General features: G+C 62.0%; 2 protein-coding genes across 5 annotated transcripts; one reads left to right on the top strand and one right to left on the bottom strand.

Annotated features, from left to right (window-relative positions):
• The first annotated feature begins 201 nt into the window (after positions 1-201).
• On the top strand, positions 202-10049 carry PTK6 (protein tyrosine kinase 6). Of its 3 annotated transcripts, none has more exons than XM_036322398.1 (8): positions 202-330; positions 3689-3810; positions 4105-4265; positions 4732-4885; positions 5727-5888; positions 6727-6908; positions 7825-7978; positions 8346-10049. In XM_036322398.1, the coding sequence occupies exons 1-8, from the start codon at positions 302-304 to the stop codon at positions 8531-8533; spliced, it is 1152 nt and encodes a 383-aa protein (XP_036178291.1). In that variant the 5' UTR covers positions 202-301; the 3' UTR covers positions 8534-10049. The 3 variants fall into 3 exon arrangements, with proteins under 3 accessions (XP_036178291.1, XP_036178290.1, XP_036178289.1); XM_036322397.1 differs by lacking the exon at positions 202-330 and adding an exon at positions 930-1087; XM_036322396.1 differs by lacking the exon at positions 202-330 and adding an exon at positions 1425-2147.
• On the bottom strand, positions 9944-11520 carry PPDPF (pancreatic progenitor cell differentiation and proliferation factor). Of its 2 annotated transcripts, none has more exons than XM_036322399.1 (5): positions 11364-11520; positions 10783-10893; positions 10607-10684; positions 10411-10507; positions 9944-10333 (listed from the first exon to the last, which is right to left on the bottom strand). In XM_036322399.1, the coding sequence occupies exons 2-5, from the start codon at positions 10865-10867 to the stop codon at positions 10219-10221; spliced, it is 375 nt and encodes a 124-aa protein (XP_036178292.1). In that variant the 5' UTR covers positions 10868-10893; positions 11364-11520; the 3' UTR covers positions 9944-10218. The 2 variants fall into 2 exon arrangements, with proteins under 2 accessions (XP_036178292.1, XP_036178293.1); XM_036322400.1 differs by having other exon boundaries at positions 10813-10893; positions 11364-11519.
• Positions 11521-16533: the final 5013 nt, after the last annotated feature.

Genomic DNA, 16533 nt, shown 5'->3' with positions numbered 1-16533 from the left:
CGAGAACAGCCCTTTCCATATCCCTGGGCTGGAGCTGAGGGCGGCTGGGGCTGGTCTTACCATGGCAAGCCGTCTGGGGGGCGGGTGACTCGTCTGCCTCTGTGGCATAGAGTCCAACGCGACCTGGTTATGCAGTCAGGCCACGTGGAGGCGGCTGTGGGAGGCGGGCAGCTGCAGGCAGCTCTCCCGGGAAGGGGAGCAGCGTCTCCAGAGCGAGGCAGCTCCCAGCTCGGATTCCAAGCCACCAGCTGACATCGCCGAGTGAGGAGGTGCCTCACCTGCCCAGCTCTGGAGCGAATGGATGAACAAACGGAGGAGCAGGAGGAGCGGGTGGGTGGGGTCTGCCTCCAGGGTCCCCAACCCCCACCTCCCTGGGAGCCCCACACTGGCAGCTATACCCCAGAGGCTTGTGGGACAGAAGGGACAGAGGCAGGCAAGCCCCTCGGGTGCAGATAAGCGACCCCCCAGGGCTGCTCAGAGAGCAGAGGCTGCTGGGGCTGAGTTGGGGGCGAGCGGTGGGGGCAGCACAGGGATGGGGTAGGAACCAGACACATCAGGCTCAGGTGCATCTGGCTTTGGATCAGGGTTGAGTGGGAGGGCAGGAGTCCCCAGAGCCTCAGACCCCCGGGTAGGCCGCCCCAGCCCTGGTGGGAGTGGGGGCAGGAGGGTTTGGGCAGCAGCTGCGGGCCCTTCCTTCCTGGGCTGGGCCGAGGAGCTGGGCCCCAGAAGGTGAGGGCTGGAGCTGAGCTCCTCCGGCTCGGGGGGAGCAAGGGACTCCTCTGGGCAGGGGCTCCGGCCACTAGGAAAGGCTCACCCTCTCTGCCTGGCACTGGGGTGTGTGGGCGGGCTGGGCAGGCAGCCTCAGAGGGAAGGAATGAGCGAGGCGTGGTCACAGGCCAGAGAGGCAGGTGTGCGTGGGGCTCACCTTGGGTGTCTCACCAGCCATGTGCTGGACAGGTTTGTGCTCCGGAGCCTCTGGGCGGGGCTGGGACATAGTCTCGAAACTGGAGCTTCCTGGTGTGACTCAGCCAGAGCCCCAGGCTCGTCCGCACCAGGAACTCGAGGCCCCTTGGACTGGAGTGTATTGGTGAGCAGTTGAGGAGGGCTTGGAACCCCCTGGGCCCAACAGGCGCTAAGCTGCCCACCCCTCTGTGTCCTGCTCCCGCTAAGCCCTGCCCCCTCCAGGGCGCCCGCGGCCACTTTCCCACGCAGCTTGGTCAGTGCTGAGTGGGGCTGCCCGGCACAGCACATGGATGACCTTGTTAAATAGCACGCCTCCTGTTCTTTCCTCGAGATGGGCGAGCAGGGCCTTACTCCTCCTTGATGAAGGGAGCGTTTCAACAAGTAGGACTCGCTCATTTGTCCTCAGCCTCCTGATGTAGCAGCAAATCCTGGCACCTCCCCAGACAGGAAGTCACTCAGGCCCCAGGCCAGCAGGCTGACCCCGGACCCACGTCACCCTGGGCTGCCCGTGGCAGCCACACCAGCCCCTCCCGGCGGCCCTGAGGTCAGGGAAGGGAGTGCCTTGTCCATGGTCTCTGTCCCTGACCCAGCTCCAAAACCCCCCATGGTCCAGGCTCCACTAAGGCGGACCCAGGGGGCCCTGGCTGGTCACTCCGCCCTCCCTCTCTTGGGGCTCAGGCCCAGCCACGTGGTCGCTGGGTGGGCACATTTCCCACAGAGGGTGGGCAAGAGCAGCGCCCAGACTGACCTGGCCCAGGAGGTGGAACAGGTGGGGCTGCCAGGCCCTCTAGGGTTGGGCCCAGGTGCTTAGGGAAGTGGGCAGCTCATTGGCTGGGGGTGTGGGTGGCTGTCAGAATTGGCCCTGCCCTTCCACACCTCCCAGCCCCGGTGTTCAGAGCAGCCGGGCGACAGGCAGGGGAGGCCAGGTGGCTGGGTCCTTCCACGTTAGACACCATGGTGTCCCGGGGCCGGGCCCGCCTGGGCCCCCAGTATGTGGGCCTCTGGGACTTCACGGCCCGGACAAACCAGGAGCTAAGCTTCCGGGCAGGCGACCTCTTCCACGTGTCCCGGAAGGAGGAGGAGTGGTGGTGGGCCACGCTGCTGGACGCAGAGGGCGGGGCCCTGGCTGAAGGCTACGTGCCCCACAACTACCTGGCCGAGAGGGAGACGGTGGAGTCTGAGCCGTGAGTGCCCCGTGGTCCTTGCCGGCCACCAAGCTGCTCCCCCACCCCCACCCCTCGTCCCTGGGCCCTGCAGTCCATTAGAGCTCAGAGCAGGGCAGGGCCTCCAGGGAATAGAGCTCGGCGCCCTGTGGCTAGGCTCGGGGAGGGGCAGGGGTGCAGGGCTGGCCCAGGAGGGTGAGGACTTGTGGCTTCGTCTCCTTGGGCCCCCAAGTCGGGGCTGGACCCCACCATCCATGGCTGTACAGCATTGCCGACTGGCATCTGGGGGGAAGCCGAGGCCTGAGGCCCCTCCCCTGGGCTCCCACATAATCACTTCGTGGTGCCAGGACCCAGAGAGGACAGAAGAGGCCGCAGGGGGCTCCCAGGTGGCTGGACCGCAGTGAACCCAAGGCAGGGCTGGACCTTTTGGGGAGCCAAGTTCTGCTCACCTTCTAACCAACTGAAACCAGATGTGCGACCTAGTTAGGGAGAGAGGAAGGTCATTGCGACATGCCCTGCTCGGGTGTGGGCTGCAGGCACCTGCTCCTTGCACCTTCACGGCTGCCTCGTCATGGCAAGGTGGCTCCGGGAGCGGGCAGCTTCCCTGAGAGGCTGCCCAGGATGCTTGAACCACAGGCCAGCCTTCGATGGGCGCACCCACGAGGCTTGAGCTGGCTCCCCGGAGCTCGGGGAGGGGGTGTCCAGCCTGTGCACCCACCTTGTTTGAGCTCACGCTGTGTGTGGGCAGCACAGTGAACACGTGTAGGGATGACCGCCTACCGAGGGGAGGCTGGCAATGAGCAAGCTCAGCCGGAAGCAGGTCGGCTTCAGAAGGCAGGGTCTCTCAGCGGGTGTGCTGCGGGGTAGGACCAGCTGGAGGAGGCAGGGGGGAGGCAGCGTGGTGCGGGGTGAGCAGGGAGTCCTCTGAGGTGTGCATGCTGGGCTGTGCTGGGAAGTGGTCTTCCGTGCAGGGGCCTGAGTTCCAATGGTACTGAGGGAGTTGGGGTGCCAAGAACAGAGCAGCTGGCAGCAGAGGTCACCTGGGAGATGGCCGGCCCCACCCTGCAGCCCAGAGTCCAGGGCTCGCCATGCCCTGGTGCTGGCTGCTGGCGTGTAGGCATGGGGCGAGTGTGTGGGTGAGTGTGCAAATGTGGCTGTGTGACCAGTCAGTTGTGCCCAGCCAGCTGCTCAGGTCCCTGGTGCTGGAACACAGCCTGACTGTGGCCCAGGTTGCGGAAGGTGGTCACAGAATCACAGAACCATGTGGTCCCCTGGGATGGACAGCACATCCCTGGGACAGGGTGAATCTGACCACACACAGGGGACAGCCCAGGCCAGAGTGGTGGGAGATGCCTGTTCTGCAGCCTCCGGGTCACTAGGGACTTTCTAGAACCAGCCACTTGGGATATTTGGGTTCTGTGATGGGCAAAGAAGAATCCTCAGGGTGGAGACAGTATCAGCTAGCAGCTGGGGGTCCCGGTGACAGGGCTGGGACTCAGGGTCGGAGGGCAGGGATCAGCATGGAGTCAGTGTGGGCTCTGGGCCTCCTGGCCCCCCTGCAGGTGGTTCTTCGGCTGCATCTCCCGCTTGGAAGCCTTGCACCGACTGCAGGCAGACGGCACGGAGCCAGGGGCCTTCCTGATCAGGGTCAGCGAGAAGCCGGGCGCCGACTATGTCCTCTCAGGTACAACAGCCCCTCTCCCGTTCTGCAAGGGCGCCGGGCTTGGTGCCTCCTTACCCCAGACCCTTTCTCCCTCCTTCTGGCTGTGACGTCCAGGACATCGAGGCCTGTCCCGGGGACCTCAGGCCCTGCGGGGGTGGCTGTCCTGTGGTCCCAGCCTGGGTTTTCTCCTTCCACTCTTGGGAGGACACAGGGCAGGAGGCTGGGTGTGGTGCCCTCCTGGCCTGCACTCCTCTTGAGACTGTGGTGCTCACACCGGCTCATGTGCTCTCCTTTGTCCATGGCCCTGTGCTCCAGTGCGGGACAGGCAGGCCGTGCGGCACTACAGGATCTGGAGGTGTGCTGGCCGGCTGCACCTCAGCGAAGCCGTGTCCTTCCCCAGCCTGGCCCAGCTCGTGGGCCACCACCAGGCACACAGCCTGTCCAAAGGCCTGCGGCTGACTGTGCCCTGCTGGAAGGTAGGCCCCGTGCCCCCTCTGCCCCCCGCTCCGGATCTGCCCACCGCAGCCCTTTCTCCTCAATGACATGGATCCTCAGGGTCATGCATGGGACTCCAGGGGACTCTGGCTGAGGTCCTACAGAGCTGGAGTTGCAGGTGGGGCAGAGGATGGTCCCCTTTTGCCGGTCACCCTCACCTTTGGACCATAAGAGGTCAGGGATGTCCCTGCTGTGTCCTTTGTCTCTGAGACAAGGCCATGTGCCCAGCTGCTAGCTGAGTGGCAAGTGGGCCAATGTCACAGGCCCAGGGCAGGCAGTGAGGGTGGGTGTTTACCGGACACAGCAAGGGGCAGCCCCTGGAGAGCACAGCATGCCCTGGACACTGGGACCCTTGACCAGGACTCCCGCTGCTGGGGTCAGAGGGACTTCTGGAAGGGCTGGGTGACGGGGTGGCACCCCCTGTTGTGTCCCTGCCTGTCCCTGCAGCACGAGCGGGAGCCCCTGCCCCTCTGTGCCGACTGGGAGCGGCCCCGGGAGGAGTTCACGCTCTGCAGGAAGCTGGGGGCCGGCTACTTCGGGGAGGTCTTCGAGGGGCTCTGGAAAGGCCAGGTCCGTGTGGCCATTAAGGTGATTGCCCGAGGTGAGTGGCCCCAGGCCAGGGGACTCTGCCTGACCACCCCCTCCAGCCCCACCAACAGGGACTTCTGGCCTCACTCACTGGGTGTGGGGCTGAGGCAAGCCCGGGCCTGGCATCCGTGAGCCATGCACTGCCCTGCCTGTGCCACTTGTGGCACCTACAGCCACATGGAGGTGACATTTCCTCTCAGTTGCAACTGTTCTTACCTAAATGCACTTATTACAAAGGGCACAATCAATTTTTTTATATTCCATTTTAATTACATTGTTATTTCTTTTCGAAAAAGATTTTAATTGATTTTTAGAGACAGGAAGGGAGAGGGAGAGAGAAACATTGATTGGCTGCCTCCTGCACACCCCCTACCAGGGATGGAGCCCACAACAGGGCATGTGCCCTGACTGGGAATTGAACTGCCAACCTTTCTGTGCATGGGAGGATGACCAACCACTGAGCCACACTGGCCAGGGTGGCTGTTAAATTCTTATCGTTAATGGAAAGCCACCAAACCACGGTTGCTAGTAACCTGACAGGCCCATCTGCAATCTCCTTGGTAGGCACCAGGGGCAAGAACCAGCGGCCCAGGGCCCACGGGAGCACATGGGCATGTTTCAGCTCCTCATGTGGCTGGGGCAGGGGTGGGCCAAAGTGGTATGAGGGTGCCTGGGTGTGGTCAGAGTGGAGTGGGTGTGGCGGACCCTCATGGGGACCCCTATGGGGTGCGGGGCTGCCGTGGGACCAGTGCATCTGCCCTGCACTCTGGCCTTGGGAGTTGGGCCCAAGAGAGCACCCACAGTTACTGAGGGTGGTTGTTGGGCCTGCACCCACCGACCTGCCCATCTTGCAGACGACCTCCTACACCAGCACACGTTCCAGTCGGAGATCCAGGCCATGAAGAAGCTTCGGCACAAGCACATCCTGGCGCTGTATGCGGTGGCGTCCGTGGGGGACCCCGTGTACATCATCACAGAGCTCATGGCAAAGGGGAGCCTGCTGGAGCTCCTGCGGGGTAAGTGGCGGGGGTGGCCTGGGGGCTGCTCTCAGGGACCAAAGTGACACATGCTCGCTGGGGGAGGGGTCAGGAAGGACGCTGAAGGAAGAAAACCCTGACTGCCCACACCATGCACAGGACGCCGGGGTCTCCTGACGCATTGCCGGGCCTTTCCTGGGTAAGGAACGTGTGCGACATGTGTGCTAAATGTGCTGTCTGTTCATTGTGAAGTCTGAGGAATAGAGATAAGGACAAATACGACAAGGAAAGCCCCTCTCACTCCTGCGGCCATGGCCACCTGAGTCTTATCCTCTGACAAGCCCCAGGGTCTCCTGTACCACCCAGCCGGACGGTGGCTGTGGCTGAGCGGAGGGCCACAGGGGCAGGTGTGGCCCAGTGTCAGAGATGTTGAAACGGGAAGAAATGTAGGATGACGGCCAGTATGTGATGTGTGCACCTGGGATCTAGTCTTCCTGACCAAAAGTCTGACTGTCGAGCTGCTCACAGAAGCGGCGCGTTGCAGGCACTGTCCCATGTCACTGACGGTTCTTCAGAAAGGACACTGTTGACGGTTGTGCACTCCCACACAGGTGTGCTGCCTCCCTTGGCCAGTGGCCTGTAGGGCCTTTCTGTTTTCCATCTGACGGGTGCCTGTGTACTGACAGCCCTGCTTCAGGTTCCCCGAAGCGAAGTATAGATGTGTATGAACCTCTTTAGGGCTGAAACAGAACTGCCTCTGGAAGGGCTGCGTGGGGGCCGCTGTCCCAATTTTAAATCAGCCCCGCGCTCTGCCCAGCTCCTCCGCTGCAACAGAGCCGGCAGAGGACACCACTGACCGGCCCCTTTGCCTCTGCAGAGTCTGATGAGAAAGCCCTGCCTGTCTTGGAGCTGGTGGACATTGCCTCCCAGGTGGCCGAAGGCATGTGCTACCTGGAGTCGCAGAATTATATCCACCGGGACCTGGCTGCCAGGAACATCCTCGTGGGAGAGAACAACATTTGCAAAGTGGGGGATTTCGGGCTGGCCAGGCTCATCAAGGTGGGCCCAGGAGGGCCTGGGGCAGAGCAGGGCATCCTCTGTGGTCCCTGAGGGGACAGGAGCGGAGGGCTGCGGCTCTGGGAGGGGGGACACAGGAAGCTGCTCACGGGGCCTTTCAGAGCTGGGGCAGGGGTGGGGCGTGTGTGAGGCACTTGGCCAGTCCAGGAACCACAGGAGCCAGTCTCTGCTGAGCGGGAGAAGCAGGGACCAGCCTTCACTTGCTCACTCCTTCATTCGTGATGCTGCCTTAGCTTCTGCGGTTCAGGCAGCAGAGGATGCGTGTGGTGCGTGAGCTCAGGGGAAACACCTCCCAACCCCCAGAGAAAGTTTTATTGTGGAGACTGGGAGACACAAGGTCAGAATCATGCAGTGGGCCTCGTGGTCCCTCGGTCGACAGCCACACCTGTTTCCTGCACACCTGCCAGTGCCAGTTCATGCCTTTGCTCCTTGCGTGGGCCGCTCAGGAGCTGCCGTTTCGGTGGTCCTTTCCTCATTGAGGCGTTTCCCTCCTCACTCGGTGGCCAGCAGGGGACAGTCACCGGAGAAGGCAGGCTGACTGCGACTGCCAGCCTTTCTGAGTTTGTCCAGTGGTGGCCAGTCAGCCTTTCTCGGCATCTCTGAACGCGTGAACCTGAGCACATCTGCAGGCTCTGCCAGTGGCCACTGTGCTGCTGGGTCACGCGGCCCCATGTCTGGGCTATGCCGCCCGTCTGTCTTCTCTGCCCACAAGCCCTGGGTCAGCCTGTCTCCAAGGTGGGCCGCATCCCCCTCTAGTGGCTGTGATGGCCTGTGTCCCAACTGCTCACACTACAGGCAGGCAGCCACAGCCCTGCTCACCAGGCACCGGCTCCCATGCCTGTCCCTGCTTTGGAGGTGCAGGCAGCCACTGCCTCCCCCAGCTTGTCTGTCATTGCAGGAGGACATCTACCTTTCCTACGACCGCAAAATCCCCTACAAGTGGACCGCCCCAGAGGCGCTCTCCCGAGGGCACTACTCCATCAAATCCGACGTCTGGTCCTTCGGGGTTCTCCTCCATGAGATTTTCAGCAGGGGCCAGACGCCCTATCCAGGTACTGGGCCCAAGCAGTGTGGGAAGTGGCTGTCACTTTGGACCTGTTACCTGGACACCATTCTGAGCCCCTGGGTGCTGACCAGAGCAAGGGCGTAGGAAATGGGTGTGGGGTGCCGTGGGTGAGAGCGTGGCCCAAGGCATCCGAGGAGGCACAGTAGCCGGTGGGCACTGGCCCCCCAGCCGCCCTGTCCCCGGTGGGCACTGGCCCCCCAGCCGCCCTGTCCCCGGTGGGCACTGGCCCCCCAGCCGCCCTGTCCCCGGTGGGCACTGGCCCCCCAGCCGCCCTGTCCCCGGTGGGCACTGGCCCCCCAGCCGCCCTGTCCCCCGTGGGCACTGGCCCCCCAGTCGCCCTGTCCTCTCCACAGGCATGTCCAACCACGAGGCCTTCATGAGAGTGGACTCTGGCTACCGCATGCCCTGTCCCCCCGAGTGCCCGCCCAGCGCCCACAGGCTGATGCTCGCGTGCTGGCACCGGAGCCCTGAGCGGAGGCCCTGCTTCCGAGCCCTGCGGGAGCAGCTCTGCAGCTTCACCAGCTACGAGAACCCAACCTGAGTGCCGAGTGTGGTCCTCCCCACCCACTGCCTGGAGGGGGGCAAAGGCACGACAGCGCCTAGATCCAGACTGTATACTCGGGGCAGGAAGCTGCGTCAGCCAGCAGGGCGCCCTGCCCTGGGCAGAGATGCTCTGCGGCCTGGAGCCGAGACTGCCTCTTCTGAGACACCAGCACCAGAAACATGCCAGGCCCTCCCACCTGCCTCGACGTGGAGCCGTGCAGGAGTGGGGAGCGGAGCTGTGCCTGGCACTGACCCAGTCCATCAGCCGTCAGGACCAGTGCTTGGCCCTCCAGCCAGTACATGGTGGAAACCTGGGTCCTGGCTGTGCCCTCCTTTTGCCATCTGGCCCCTGCCTGCCCCGACTCGAGGCTGGGAAGACACCCCAGCACTCAAACAGGCTCTGCTGGTGGTTGGGCGCTGTCACCTACCATCCCAGGATCAGGTGGCTGCCCCAGTCTCCCTGCCATTGTTCTCAGGAGCTGCCTCCGAAGGCTCTGGGGCCTGGTCTGGACACTATGGCCAGAAAGATGGGGTGGGGCACTTGCCCATCCAGCTCTGGGACCACAGGAGAGCCTGGGTAAGCCCCCCCAGTGGCCTTGGAATAGACTCATGCAGCTATCTATAGCACAGGGTGGGAGGGGAGGGGGCGGGAGAGGAGGGCTCCCTCAGCAGCCAGCTGAGTCCCACCTCACACCATGCCCCCACCCACTAAGCTGCCCTCTCCTGGCCAACAGATGTGGTCATTCTGTTGGCCACTGAGACCTGTGGACACCAGGCAGGCAGACAGATTGCACAACCACCCTTCCCAGCTCCCTGAGCTGGACTTCGCCCAAAGCTGGGCTGCCTGTGGCGAGGACACCCCACTCCCCCGCCCTTAGCTGTAAGTGCCTGGGGTCATGGCCCGACCCCTCCTGGGCTGGGAGGGCCCTGCTCAGTGTCCTACAGGAGCTAGCGGTGGCACTTATGGGAAATCACCTGGCAGACAGTGTGGCTCAGTGCTTGTTCCATACCAGTTGGTAGGGACAACCTTTGCCTGTCCCTACCCCTCCCTCCCTGGTATTGAGGGGCCTCATGTCTTTCAAGGGGCACCAGGTCCCTCTAGCTGACAGCTCCAAAACCCAGAGCCTCCCAGAGGCCAAGGGGCAGGGGCTGAGTGACCTAGTAGACATGACCTCAGGGTTACACAGATCACGGACCACCCACTCTCCCAGGTGCCCACCTCTCTCAGGCACAAGGCTCCACACTCATCACAGCAGCTCACTAGGGGTGGGGGATCGGCCAGGCCTGAGGTAGCCCCCCAGCAAGGAGTCCCTGGGGCAGGGCCAGCTCCCCACTTCCACCAGGAAGTGAGGAGGTTGAGTGACTTCTCCCACTGCCTGGACACACAGCTCAGGAACACGATCAGGGATGCTGGCTTCTTCTCATTTATTTTCCACTTGGTGCAAGGCACATGGCTATGGGGTGTTAGGCAGGCTTGCGTGTGGCTTGGGTAGTAAAGAGTGGGGCTCTCTCAACTTCCTTTTTGGTGTGTTGCTGTTTTGATATAAAAGAACCCAACTGCTTCTGCTTGCTGCAGCCGGCCTAGTCTACGCCAGGTGGGGTGCGAGGGAAGGGGATGGAGGAGGGGGGGAGGGGCTCAAAGAGCCTAGCGCCTCTGGAAGTCTGGTGGCTGGTGGTGGCCACTCAGGATGGGGACCCTGCGTTGACTTTGTCAGGCTGGCCGCCAGGCTGCTTCCTTGTGGCTTCCCGAGCCAGGTCACAGGTGATCATGCTGCTGGAGGCCTGGGGAGATTCCGAGCTGGGGGGAGAGCGTGTGGTCAGAGGCTGCTCCCAGCTGCCACACCTCCCCCGCTGGCCCCAAGAAGGTGCACTCACTGCTCTGGGGACTCCAACACTGTGGCCATGAATGGGAGAGTGGACTTCCCAAAAAAGAAGCTTGCCCACCAGTGACCCGGGTCGGCTTTGGGGAGACCTGAGAGCAATACAGTGGGGTCACAGTGCTGCTGCCCACTCCTGGGACCCCCTCCAGATGGTTCCCGCCACAGAAGGGAAGTGGGCCTGCTGCACTCACCCGGGGGGTGGGGGATGGCTTCCCCAGGGTACTCGGCACTTCCACAGGAGCTGTTACTGGAAGTGGAACCCAGGCGGCCTGGAGAGGAGAGGAGGTCAGCTTCAGCCTGCAGCCATTCCCCAGGCAGCCTGGGCTTCTCAAAGGACTAGAGCTGGGCGGGGGGGGGGGGGGCAGACCTGGGGGCCGTGGGCGAGGAGCTGACTTACGCCGGTAGTAGTCGTGGGTGGCCACGAGGGAGCCGCTGGAGGGGATGGCGGCCATGCTCTTGCTTGTGCACTGGTGGAAACCTGCGCACGGGGGTTCGGGGCCCCTTTGGTAACCAAATGATCCTGGGGAAGGGCTTCCCACCCGGGCTCCCGGGTCCGCTCCGTGGGCTCCCGGGAGGGGCGGCGGCGCCGGTATCTCGAGCCGAGATGTGGCTCCGGAACGCCCGGGTGGCGGACCGCCTTCTCCACGCCGGGCGCCAGCAGCTCTAACCAGCCCGAACCGGCCGCGCGCGCGGAACAAAGGCGCTTTGTGCGTGGGGCACCACCTGCGCCTCCGGGAACCCGCCTGGCTGCCCCCGGGGATACCGAACCCACCCGGCCCAGGGGCCCGTTCCCACCCCACGATAGCCCTCGGCCCCGCCCTTGGCGCCTCCAGCGCCGCGTCCCCCAGCCCCGCGCCTCCCGCTCCGCCCGCTCCCGGTGCGTCCTCGCTTCCTTCTGTCGACCCGTCCGGCCAGCGTCACGCACGGGGCCGCCCCCGCCGCCCTCACCTTGGCGGCGACCCCTCGCGGACCTCGGCGCGCGATCACGGGGGCGGGAACGGGGGCGCTAGGCCGGGGAGCCCATTTGCAGAGGAGACGGCGGGAGGCCACTCCACGACCGAGACGCGCGGAGCTGCGCACGCGCGGACGCGCACGCTTATATACGGCTGCGCGCTTACGTCACGGGATGGGGCGCCCAGACCGCGCCCCCCGACCTGCTCTCCAGGGTTGGCCCCGGCGGAAGTCCAGCCCCGCGGAGTTCCTCAGACCTCGGGCGCCTGGGAATCGTGGTTCACTGACCCTCTCCCGTCCTGGAGCAGGGCCTGTCCCCTCTTCCGGCCCCGGCCACCCTCTCGGACCCCTGCCGCTCCGGCCTGTCTCGCCCTGTCCGCCCCGTGGAGGCGGCGGGGGCCCTGGACCGTGGCCCCTGCACTCCCCGATCGGTAGTGTTGCGGTGCACAGCCCTGGACCGAGCCCGCAGGCCCAGCCTCCGCAGTGTCCCTGTCCTCGGCCTTCTCCGCTCAGGACTCTCTCACCTGGCACAGGAGTGGGCCCAGCGGCATCTCTGCCCCCAGCTGCGGGAGCTGGTGGTACCCAGGGGATGCTGTGCGCCCTGAGCCCTCCGGACATGGCCCTTCAAAGCTTCAGGGCTGGTGAAACCCTCCTATATCCCCTTCGCAGCTCTGCCACCCACATCCCAGTTCCCAGCTCCAGCCGGCCTCTAGGCTGCTTGTGAGGCCCAGGTGGCATCCAGGGCAGGGCACTGGCAGCAGGGGCGTTTATTTGAGTGGTTGGGGTGAAGACTCGCTGTTTGGGGATTTCTCCAGTAGCTGGAGGCAGTGGTCCCCTGTTTTGGGTGACCCCAGAATATTTCCCCAAGGTGCTTGGGGCTTGTAAATCAGAAGGACTTCCTTTCTGATATGGAAGACTACCCTGGACCTCCTCACACAGACCCATGCCCCAACCTTCCTCTGCAGGGAGGGGCAGTCAGCAGCTCTGGACATTTGGCTCTGTAGCTGGGCCCTGGCTGGCTGCACAGTTTTCTTCCCTGGACGTTGGGAGGCTCTCAGGTCTGTGTGGGCTTCAGGAGGATGCTGCCGGAAGACGCCACACCCCTTCTGCCAGGCTCTCCACATCTGCATCACCCTCAGGACCCCTCCAGCATTTCAACTTCCAGTGCAGCAGGGAGGAAACCAGAACCCTGAGAGGGGAGGGGCCTGGCCATCCCTGGAGGCTTTTCCAGGCTGGGTGGGGATGGAGGTTGCCGACCTTGTGACTGATATCTGGTTTGGGCAGCAGTGTGGCCTGGGGGACCCTGGGAGGAGGTGCAGTTGCCTGTCCCAGGCAATTCTCATCCTTCTCCACCTCTTCCATCTCTCCTGGGGTCCCCACTAAATGGGCTTCTGCTGGTCCACTGGGAAAGGGACAGTCCCAGGGGCTCTCCCAGCCACTTGTCCAGCTGGGTCTTCCACGAGCTCCCAAGATTGCCATGCTTCCTGCAGGAGGTGAGCTGGATGGCATGTATGGACTGAGACACATGACCCCGCAGGAGAGGCACATGGCACCCACCAGGTTGCCCACAGAGCACTGCAACCCCAAACCCCACTTCACAGCCGACACCTTCTCTCATCGTTGATTCTCAGTGCCTCTGGATCGAGACTCATAGTCACATCCCGGCCAGTTTTAAAGGACATCTTTCCTTCCCCCTCCCACTCATCAAATCCTGAGCCTGGTCATGGTTGAATGCACCAAAGCCATGCCCCAGTAGTCCGTGCTGGCCTGGCCAGCAGCTCTGCTCCTCGGGCCTCAGAGAGCTGCCCGCGGTGGGGAGCAGCCTCTTCCCTCTGGCCTCTGCTCTGGTGCAGGTCCCTGTCTGTCCTGGGAGGGGCCAAACTTGCCGGTCCCTACTTATCTGCCCCCATAGGGCCCCCAGAGGGCAGGAGGGCCACCAGGGCTTCTGCAGCTCTTGTTTGGGGCTGGAGGCTGGTTCTGGCCTTGCTGCTGTGTTTTTTTGTTTGTTTAATTAATCATCACCTGAGGATATTTTTACATTGATTTTTTTTTAGAGAAAGTGGAAGGGAGGGGGAGAGACAGAGCAAGAGAAAGAAACATAGATGTAAGAGAGACACATTAATTGGTTGCCTTCTGACCAGGGCCAGGGATCGAGCCTGTAACCGAGGTACAGGCCCTTGATCACAATCAAACCCGGGACGCTTCAGTCAGCGGACTGACGTTCTATCCACTGAGCCAAACCGGCCAGGACACTGCTGTGGTTTTTGGGCTGATACACATCTATCTGATCATTCAGAGCTTATGGAAGAACCTACTGTGTGCCAGGCAGTGCAAGGCCTGGGTGTGCAGAGATGGGTAAGCAGGAATTCTGCCCTCTCCAGGCGCAGCCCCTGGAGGCTGAGAAGGTGCAGCGCCAGAGCAGGGAGGTGCACAGGCCTGGGGGCCGCAGGGAGTCCTGGTGCACTGGGCTGTGGGGGTGGGAGGCTGAAGCCAGGTCCTGCCTCTGGGGGGGAAGCAGAGGGTGAGAGGTCCCAGAGGCTCCCGGGAGAGGGCCTGGGTGTGCCTGCCCTGGGTCGAGGCAGCACCACCTTCCTGGGGCTGACAAACAGTGCTGGGCCCTGGGCCACCTGAGGAAGCCGCACCCAGCATCCGCCGCTCAGGTGGGACCCAGGTTGTGTCTCCCTCGGCTCCCTGGGCTGGTTCAGCCTGGGCAGCTGTGGTGGGTTTGGGAGAATAGAAGAGGAGACGGGCAGTTGGGGTCTTGACACCCCTCTTCTGGACTTCAAGAAACAACAGCTCCACCCCAGGCAGAGCTGCCCGTGGAGGGCCGGGCTTCCGACCTGGAGGAACTCTGGTGGGCTTGGAGTGTGGTTCGATCCTGCCACTGCCGAGCCTCCACTCCCTCCCTGGAAGGAGGGGGATAATGCTCCTTCCTAACAGGCGTTCTCTGAGGAGGGGACGGAGAGGGAGGGGCTGGTGCCTTGAGTGGAGGCCAGCTGTTCTGTTACCTGTATCGTTAGTTACCTGTACTGCTACTCTGATTGCTGGCATTTGGGGGCGAGGTGAGAGCTTTGCCAAAGCCCTGGAGCCTGGCGGCCTCGCCCCTTGCCTGCGGGGTCAGAACACCCCTCGGGTGGCAGCCACTGCCCAGCTCTTAAGCACAGCTGGAGTCACTGTAGGTAATGTCACCATTTGCAGAAGAAATTGCCACTACAGAGTAATCTATAATAATGAAAGCATAATATGCTAATTAGACCTGAGGTCCTTCAGGACGAAGCGAGGGGCGGGTGTGTGTGTGTGTGTGTGTGTGTGTGTGTGTGGCAGGGAGCTGCGAGGTAAGCCCAGGTCCTGGGTGCCAGAGGGAAGCCGGTGCCGGCAGGGCGGGGGGGGGGGGGGGGGTGAGGAAGACCTGCTCTTGCACAAATTTGGTGCATTGGCCTCTAGAGTTAATAAACGCCTACTACGTGGGAGGCACTGGTGTGGCCAGATGAAGTGCTGGGGGGGCAGCGCAACAGCTGTCCTGCATTTGCCTGCTCTGAGAGGTGGGGAGTGCAGGACTCACAGGGCTATTCTGAGGTTAAGATGCTCCATGTGCATGCTTGGACTGGTGCCTAGCGCTTAGTAGGTGCACAGTGAAAGTTAGATGCGGTCGTTGTTTACAGCACGTCTTACTACTGGAAATAGCGCAATCGGTTTACTTGTTGGTGAAGCAAACTTTCCAGGACCAGGGATGGTGTCTCTGCCCTCAGCTGCGGAGCACAGCGGCAGCAGGTTTCTGGAGGGGCATTTGGTGAGGGCGGTCCACTCACCTGTATAGAAGGCATTACAGGTTTTCAGCATGAAGGACCAAGGAGGTCAGCGCACTCCCCAAGGGCAAGTGTTTGATCCCGGGAAACACTGAGCAGCAACCCTGCTGGGCTCTGGAATTCAACCCAAGGCACACAACCAACCGACAAGTGTTTATTCATCAAAAATGCTAAACTGCAGGATAAAATGCAAAATTACTCAGCATCAAACACCAGGAGCACCTGGACCAGGGGACGCACTGGCTGGCTGTGAGGCGAGCTGGCCCAGGTGCGGGGCGCTCGGACAGGCCTGCAGCAGCTGCTGTAGAAACACCCATGTGAGCGATGGAGGGAGCCTGGCGAAACCTCAGCAAAGAGGAGTGGACAGGGCGGTCGCTGCCCAGTCAGAGCCGTGAGGCCTTCAGCCAGCGGCCGCCCTGACGGAGAAAGGCTAGTCCTCCCCCAGGACCGAGCGAGGCCCGGGCGTCCCTGTTCATGGGCTACATCATGATCTGGCATCACAGAATCTACAAAAAGCTAATTGAAGGATGACCGCAAGATGCAAAATCAATACACAAAAACCACTCCAACTTCTACATACTAGCAATTTACACATACAAGTAGCTGCAGAAATTTAAAACAATTTACAAACACCATTCGTGGGCAACTCTCTGCCCATGAAACACCTAATCAAACCTGTGCAGAACTTGGGCGCCAAAAAGGAAGTGCTGACGAAAGAAACCAAAGACGGCCCAGGCCTGGCTGGGTGGCTCGCCGGGTCAGAGCGTTCCGATGCGCCAAGGTTGGGGGTTCCATCCCCAGGTTAGGCACAGATGGGAATCAACCAATGAATACAGGCAGAAGTGGAATGACAGATCTCTCTCCCTCTCTCTCTCTCTCTCTCTCTCTCTCTCTCTCTCTCTCTCATAAATAAATAAATAAATAAATAAATAAATGCCTAAGTAAATGGAGAAAAACCACTTATTCACTCCAAATTGATGTGTAGATTTCATGCAATTCCAGTGAGAATCCAGCAAGAATCTTGAAGATACAGACAAGCAGACCCTAAAACCGGTATGGAAAGAAAGACAACGGACGATAACAACTAAGGCATTTCTAAAACAGAAGAACATGGAAAGTTGTAATGCCCAAGTTTTTTACTGAGATAAAATTCTCATGACAAAACTAACCAACATGCGCAGTTCAGGGTTCCAGGGCCAGGTCTCCGTCAGGACCCCGTCCTTCCCCGCACCACGTCCAGCCTCCTGGGTCTTGCGGGTGTGGGGAGAGCCTTTCCTGGGCAGGGAGGCTCCGGGGCTCCGCCACCTGCCAAAGGAGCTGCTGCCTGCTTCCCGGGCCTGCTCATGGCTGAGAGCCGCCCC

Source organism: Myotis myotis, unplaced genomic scaffold, assembly GCF_014108235.1.
Source record: "Myotis myotis isolate mMyoMyo1 unplaced genomic scaffold, mMyoMyo1.p scaffold_m19_p_9, whole genome shotgun sequence".
In the NCBI taxonomy this organism is placed as follows: domain Eukaryota; kingdom Metazoa; phylum Chordata; class Mammalia; order Chiroptera; family Vespertilionidae; genus Myotis; species Myotis myotis.
The sequence above is the reverse complement of the archived record's forward strand: the minus strand, read 5'-3'. Positions and strand labels throughout refer to the sequence as shown.